Here is an 8,773-nt window from a genome sequence, read left to right on the forward strand (position 1 = left end):
TTTCTAATTTAACAATTTTTATTTCAGCAAATTCCTAATGTTGTCCCTCACTGAAAATATGAAGGACAAAGTCGTTTCTCAAGATTTAAAAATGAGAAACTTTTCCATTCAGAAAAGGTAATTGGAAAAAACTGGTATTTGCACAAGCACAAAAACACCCACACAAAGGTCACAAAATCAAGGGAGTGGATAAGGAAATCTCACCCATGTACTCGTATTGAATTTAGAAAATGCAGAATTACAGTATGAAGTAATGAAACAGTAGGAATGAAAGATAGGGGCTGATATTAGAGAGCCAGCCTCTCTCCTAGTCTAATTCTCACTCCTTATTCCCAAAATCTGTCTTCTCTCCCTCAATCTATTATCAAATACCCTCAGCTCTCATGCTTCCCTCACTACCCGAGCCATGTGGCAAGTTAGTTACAACCATATTTCCCAAATCATTCTTTCCCATTTTACCCCCTCTCTTATTTTTCCTACTATAATGAAAAGGTAGAGGTGGAATTTTCCTTGATTTAAGATTTGAAGCTTCTATTCCTCTCTCCTGATACCCTTACATCATCAGGGAATGTAACAAATTTGTTCTTCAATACAAAATTCGCACACATACTGGAAGGACTAATATGTCTACTAATTTTGAATTATAAGGGAGTGTCAAAATGGTGAGGGATGAATTTGTCACTTTCAAATCCTAACGGTCCACTTTGTCCCTTGTGTTTCTGGCTAGGGACTAAATCAAAGGTTTATCATTTTCTTTTTATATCAATCTGATGAACTTTAATTCCTTAATGCAGAGAATGCAACAGGTGCTCTTCCTGGTCAAGTTTTTGGACTTTACTTTGGTTGGGGCAAGGTTCATGCTGATAGGAACTTTAAGATATTGGTTAGCATTCATTTGAACCATCTCAACCATGTTGCCAACAAAAGAATAGTGAGTAGCCAAAAAAGAAAAATGATAATCTTTTTTAAAAAAATTCAATGCAAAATTCTTCTTAGTATACAACATATTGCTATCTGGACAAACCATTGATTCTCTAAATGCTGCATTAAGAATATATTCTCTAATGAAGATTATTGTGGCTCATTTTGCAGCATATATGCCTTATTGATCCCAATAGTGATGACCATATGTATGAGCAACAGCGCATGCAAATTCATCTTGTTGGCTACATAAGTGCTTTTGACAAGAAGGTAATGATGATAATCTTATTATGCATGATGCCAAACAAATCTTAACAAAACAAAGTTGACTCTAGTAATTTTCCCTTTCTGGTATCTAACTTGTATGTATGAACAGGAACTCACATCAAGGGAATTGGAGAAACTAGAAGAATACAAGTCTATTGCAAGAGCTTCACTGGATTTACCATCATTCACTTATTCTTTTTAAGTAAAATAAAGCTTCACGTGGAGGATGCAGTTCACGTGAGGCTTTACAGTAATTGTTTGAGAAGATGAAACAAAAATTATCTAACTTGTTGCAGATTTCATAGCTGTGGAATTAATTTTATAACATAAGACGTGCATTGAAATGATTCATAAGGAAAAGGAAGTGCTTGTAAAGTTGTAACAGTAATAAATAATATATTACGAAATTCTTAAAGTGAAAATGCAATAATATAGCAATCAATTGTTGTTCATCATCCATGCATGCGTATATGTGGGAAAGAAAAATGCTATTGCTTCTTTAATTTTTCTTGGTTCTAAATTATACTTGAGAGTTGAGTGAGTCCCTAGAGGAAAAAAATACATGTATTGTTATTATAAGAACATTGATTATAGATAGACTAAACTTTGGTGCTGCCATGAGTTGCTGTTGTGAGTTCAAATGTTGCAACGAAGAAACAAAGCTTTTTTGAAGCTGATGGATAATATAGACATATTTTTCTGAACTCAATAAATATGGAGCGCTAATGGCCCTTGCTTCAAACTCCTCAAGAGAGAACGTAGACACACAAATTTCTCATCACCATGAAGGTTCTTTCCTGTTACTTAGCTAAGCAGTTACCTATAAGTCAGATTGGCCATTCTAGCTATGAATTGTTAATGCATGAATTTATAAGAATAAGTTTGTATATGAATTACAAATGTCCATAAGATCTATCTAACTAATTATAATGCTGTTTTATAGAGGAATTGGGTTGATACCTAAAAGTAATGACCAAAAAATAATAAATTTTGTTGTTCATCTAGTATTTTTTAATTATTAGAAAATTAGCAAAATTTATTATTTTTTACTATGAGTTAGCCGTTAATGTTTAAAATTATGTGTTAAAATATATTATTAGATTACTAAACTAAAATAATTGAGTTAATAACTAAAAGAAATGATTAAAAATAATAAATTCGGCTGGTCATATAACATGTATCTTCTTATAATTAGAAAATAAGATGTACAGAAAAACAATAGTATAAATGGTTAATTTTGACTTACAAATATAAGATTTTTAATTTTAATTAAATAATGTTTTTCTAAATAACAAAAATAGACTTGTTATTCTTTTTCAAATTTTTTGTTAAATAACTTTTTATATAAAAAATAATTTATTTTAGTCACGCAAAACGCATAAGTCAAGTTTACGTAAGTTTAATATAAAAATCCTTCTTTTCATGATTTATAAGAGCATTTTTAATGTTTAGTATTAATTCCATTTTATGTTGGGTCCCATAAAATATCACATAAGTATTTGTGGGATCAGTGACGAATCCAAAAAATTTTGATAGTGGGGCAAAATATATAATATAATAATTTTATTTCAATATGTATACATGTGATTATTTTTTATGTACATATAATATAATATAATTAGTCTTTAAAATATATAATTTACAAATTAAAATACTAAAATAGTAATTTAAATGATAACATATAATTTAAAATTGGGTAAAGTATATTTTTTATCCCTGAAATTTAGCAAAAGTTTTAAAAATGCACTTAAGTTTTATTTTGTTTTAGTTTTGTCCCAAAATTTTTTTATTTGTATCAAACATACCGTTGACGGCTAAATTTTCAAAAACTTTAAAACTAATCTAACAATAATGCATGAAAATTATGCTTAATTTGCTTATGTTGAGAGTTGTTCTTATGAAATTGTTGTTGAATTAGTCTTAAATTTTTTGAAAAATTAGCCGTCAGGGGGTATATATTTGATGCAAATCGAAAACTTTTTGAATAAAATTGAAACAAAATAAAACTTAAGTGTATTTTAAAAACTTTTGTCAAACTTTAGGAACAAAAAATATACTTTACTCTTTAAAATTTTATTATTTAGGTTTTATATTTAAAAAAATTGAATAATCTTTTTCTTAATAATAATAATCGAAATATATCTCTTTTTATGTAGAATAATACTACATATTGAAGTTTTTTGTTAACTAAGTCCAACCAAATTAGTCTAAGATAACAAAAATCAGTTATGACTAACATTATTCAAAGTCTTATTGTTTAACTTAATTAGATTTAGTTCATAAAAAAACTTGAATGTGTAGTATTACTCTTAATTTTGTAAATAATTTAAAAAAGAACTTACGTTAAATTGATTCGGATTTATTTTCCTACCAAATTGATGATAATAAAAAATAGAATAATAAAATACGAAGTACAATTGAATACATCTAATTTATTTGAGTAAATTTTGATTGAATCTTTGTTACAATATTATAATAAAACAACGTTATAATATTACAATAAAACGTTATAATAACAATGTTACAGCAACATCATTAGTGTTCATTGAATGAGTTTAAATAAATGGCAGCATTTCACTCTTCTTTTTTTTAAGTAATACGATATCTTTTTACTATATTAATGCCATTTCAAAAATATATCCAATACAAATTTTAATTTTAAATTAGTTCATTTAAATACTCAAAATTAATCTATTGGAGTTGCTCTAAAATTCTCTGCTAATAAACATGCCACATCATTTTATATTTATGGCAAAGAAGTCTTAATTAGCACAAGTCGTAAATTTAATTTCCATAATGTTTAGAATACAATAAAAAATCAGCTCAAATTAGAGGTGTAATCAATTCAGTTTTAGGTTGAAGATCAACCTAATCGACCTGTTTGATTCTTTCACAATATCAACTGTTTAGTTTGTTGTTTGTAGGACAATCGAACCGAACCAAACTAACAGCGATTTGATTCGGTCGATTTTTCATTTTTTTTTTAAAAGTTAATAATCAGAATTTCAATCACCATAAAATGAGTTTAAAACGGTCAATAAACTAAAATAACAAGAATATATCACATCCAAATTCAATATAATTTTAATTTGTCCCAATAATTAAACATAAAAACAAAGATAATTAAAAATGCTTAACAAACAACAAAAATAAACACACTTTAAATTAAATAATAATCGAAATAGCCACTTTAAAACTAAATAAAAACCAAAACAGCCACCATGCTTAATCTGAATCCACACCAGATTCATCATCATTTTCTCCGATTGGTGCAATTTTTACAATTCGCCCTCGTTCAATTGAGAGTTTGAACTTGAAAATACACCGAAAGCATTTCCAACATACACCAATTTATAAACCAAATACACCAAAACATGAACGAAACAGATTCATCAATATAATAATTCAAATTCAGAACTCCTATACTTCATTTAATTCAAACCATCAACCATGAACTTAAATTTTCACAAACAAAAACAAAAGTATTCACCTACAAAATTATAAACTACTAACGAACTACATTAACTAGATTCGAACCACACTTTAGCCACTTGATTCGATCCAAAACAATAATCCACTTCGCCCTAGTTCAGTTGACAGTCTGAATTTGAATCATTCATTATCTTCAAAAACGAAATACTTATTAAAACCTAATTTCACAGCTTAATTTCAAAAACTTTGATCCAAATCTTCAAATCACATAAAAGAGCATTGATTTTGAACAAAGAGAACGTAGAGAAGGAACTGAACATAGAGAAAAAAGAGAAATACAGAGAATGCAGAAATAGAAGAGAATGTGAAAAACGCAAAAAATACTAAAAAAATCCGAAAAAAAAAACAAAATCCACATGAAAAAAAGCAGTTATATATATTCACACATTGAGTCAAAAGTTTATTAAAGATATAGCGCGTGGAGGTAAATTAGGTCAAAGCTACTTGGTTGATTAAAAGACTTGAATATAGAAATTTATTCAAAATATAAATATATAAAGGTAGCACAATACATGTACATTGTGGTCCACTAATTATGATTTCACACGTCAAATACCTCTTTATATATAATTTAAAAGTTTATGAACTTGTGCTTAAACAAAAATTTCTCTCTCGAGAAATTGGTATGAAAAAAAAGGGAGGGGATGGACAAATTGTATGATAAATAAATGAGTATTTATTCATTTTGGTCCTCAAAAAATTTTAAATCAAACACTTTTATTCCCAACTAAAATTAATTATTCGATTGGTCTCTAATAATTAATTCCGTCAATCACTTAAGTCCTTTGGGTCGTCAACTTTAACGGAAGATAAAATAGTCCCTGACAACTCTAACAGGGGATAAAATGGTCCCTGACCTCATTTGTTCAGAAACGACATTGTTTTCTTCCAATTTCCATCATATCTCTCATAATACTAACAGTCTAACACTGTAACTTCAAGTTACATAATGCACACTCTACAATTTCAATGTTCACAAGAAGAAAAATCCTCAACTTGTTCTCAACCAATTCATACTCGGGAAACTAATGACTATGTCTCTCGAGTACTTGTCGTCTTCGATGGATCACATGAATCTTGACAGCAAGTCTGATTTGTTAAGACTCATCGTTGTTGTCGCCATCTCCCTCCTCATCTACCCTATCATCTCCATAACCACATTGTCTACCACTCCAATCGCTTCCTTCAGCTTCTTCTCCGAAGCAATGTTCAGTAATCGCTTCAGTTTCTATATGAGTGGCAACGACGACATTGCTCATTGTACTGATAGCTTAGATACGAGGTTGAGGCTGTCTGCCAACTTGAAATCCGAAAGAGAAGAAATGAAACACTTAGAGTCCATTTCAAATGAGAATTTGCATATGATGTTGAAGAATAATCTTCTCATGATGTCCTAATGTCCAACAATCTATATTGTTTGCCGGAGAGTGGAGAAAGTCGTACTCTTGGGATAGTTGTAGAACTTGGTTTTGAGGATGTGGTGGACGTCGTCGGGGTTGGAGGTGATGCTGTTATCGAGGACGTGGAAGTGGATGCTTCTGGTGGGTGAAGTGCGGAGGAGGTGAGTATACCAGTCAGAGAGATTTAGGAAGTATGTGGTCCATGACATGTTGAGATAGATGCAACATTGATGAATGAGATTTTTGACGGTTTAGAATTTCACAATTAAATTCTCGTCGAAGTATAGCTTCTAAACCAATCAATAATCCTTTCATACAAATATTTGTTTGTCACAAGTAACAAACCCCTAAAATTATAAACCGAAGTATTTAAACCTCGGGTCGTTCTCCCTAGAAATTGCGATAAAGTGTCTTGTTATTGGTTGAAGGTATGTTTTGGAGTTTTTAGAATAAGAAGCAAGAAATGTAAATGGCAAAGGAAATAAACTAATAGCTAAAAAGGTCTTGGCAAAGTTTGGTGGTCAAGGATCTCTATCCCTATCACTAACCACAACATGAGAATTAGCAAGGATCAATCCCATTAAATCATCCTCTTACTAGGTAAAGAAAAGTCAAATGAGCTATATCAATCCAAGTCCATAAGTCCTAACTCTCCACTAGTCCAATTAGTGAGAACTAGAGTTAATGGCTCCCAATCATCAATCACTTGGACATTAGTAACTCAAGAGTTCCTAAGTTACCTTCCCAAGTCAAGAGGAACAAAAATCTAACTCACTACTAAAAGGAGCATTTTAACAAACACATAGAAGGCAATAAAGGCAAACATTATTAATTGTAAGAATTGAAGGAATCTACAACTACAAAAGCAAGAGATTAACAATAGAAAGGCAAAACAATTATGAAACAACAAAGAACTTACCAATTGCATTGAAGAAGAAATGTAGATCTACAAAAGAAAGTTCATAAGCTACAACTAACAATACAAAGGAATTACAAGAGAAGTAGAATGCTACAACTACAAGAGAACAATTAAGGATGAAAGAGGAAAATTAAGAGAGAAGAAGAAGAAGTAAATCTAGATCTAAACCTAATCCTAATTCTAATTCTAGAGAGAAGTGAGAGCTTCTCTCTCTAAAACTACTTCTAAACTAATCCTAATGTGAATGAATGTGAAAAAGGTGAAAAGATCCCCCTTTCCTTCAATCCTTGGTCCTTTAAAGCACTTCTGGCGCCAAAGTTGGTTGCAACTGGGCCCCACAGCTCCTCAGAATTCGCTGGGCACGTTTTCTATTTAAAAATCATGTGCATCCATCGACGCGTACGCGTACATTGCGCGTGCTCATCCCTTGAGTTTTTGCGATCCACGCATGTGCGTAGAGTGCGCATGCGCATGGATGAAAGTATCCAAATCTTTGGCTTTTTCATGTGTTCTCCACTTTGCATGCTTTCCTCTTCACTCCTTTGATCCATTCTTAGCCTTTTCAATCTGAAATCACTATCAAACACATCAAGGCATCTAGTGGAATCAAAGAAAGATTAAAGTCATCAAATTAAAGATCTAAAAGCATGTTTTCACATTTAGGCACAAATTAAGGGAGAATCACAAAACCATGCTATTTCATTGAATAAATGTGAGGAAAGGTTATCAAAATACTCTAAATTCAACACAAGATAAATCCTACAAATAGGGTTTATCAACCTCCACACACTTAAATCAAGCATGTCCTCATGCTTGAACCAAGAGAAAGACAAAGGATATCAACATTTATTCAATGTAAACTAACTAAATGCAACCTACCTATATGCAACTATCTACATGAATGCAATTGCTTGGTCAAAATAAATCAATTTCCAAGAAGCATATATGCACAAGGGCTAAGGACTAGCAAGTCTAATCCACAATTGAATTGAGTTATTAAATATTTTTATAAACTTGCAAGAAAAGAGATTATCATAGGTGAAAACATGTAATTGAGCAATCGAACCATCTCTGGATGTGTTTGCACTCTATTCGCTCAAGTATTTAGGGTTGATTCACTCAATTCTCCCCTAATCATACTTTCCAAGATTTATTTTTCATCTAACAATCAACATTTATTCCGTGCATGCATACAATTATCCTGAGGTCTTTTCTTTAGGTTGTAATGGGGTTAGGGTCAAGGTAGGATGCATATTTGGTCAAGTGGACTTGAGATTTGAATCTTTGACAAGTTTAAACTTCCCACCTAACCTATGACAACCTATACAATTAAGTTCTAGCCTAACTACCAATTTTTCACTTTTTCACATACTCATGCATTCTCTTTTTATCACAACTCATATGCATTGATTTTATTGAGTTTCACTTTGCTTTGGGACATTTTGTCCCCTTTTTATTTCTTTCTTTTTCTATATATTTTTTTCTTTTTTTTTCTTTTAATATATATATATATATATATATTTTTCCTTTCTTTTCGTTTTTTTCTTTTTTTTTCTTTTTGCAATAAAGTATATACAAGAGCATCAATGCATAAGGTTTTACATTTGATTAATACATGAGCATGTACCCAATTCCCAGTATTTACAACAAAGATACAAAACTACCTTTTTATTCACCCAATGTCCCAAGTTTTCCCACACTTGAATGATACACATACACTAGCCTAAGCCAATCAAAGATCCAAATAAGGACATTTATTGTTTTCCGGTTTACG

The 8,773-nt window shown here is 30.8% G+C and overlaps 1 protein-coding gene across 1 annotated transcript in view; it reads left to right on the plus strand.

Annotated features, from left to right (window-relative positions):
• Nucleotides 1–1,630, plus strand: part of LOC107624750 (bifunctional riboflavin kinase/FMN phosphatase) — a gene marked incomplete in the record, with an annotated part of 8,766 nt that extends 7,136 nt beyond the window's left edge. Inside the window, 3 exon segments of the mRNA XM_016327197.2 lie at nt 795–883; nt 1,093–1,191; nt 1,298–1,630. Coding sequence (XP_016182683.1) covers nt 795–883; nt 1,093–1,191; nt 1,298–1,390 — 281 coding nt within the window.

The sequence above is a fragment of the Arachis ipaensis genome, chromosome B02 (genome assembly GCF_000816755.2).
Source record: "Arachis ipaensis cultivar K30076 chromosome B02, Araip1.1, whole genome shotgun sequence".
In the NCBI taxonomy this organism is placed as follows: Eukaryota; Viridiplantae; Streptophyta; class Magnoliopsida; order Fabales; family Fabaceae; genus Arachis; species Arachis ipaensis.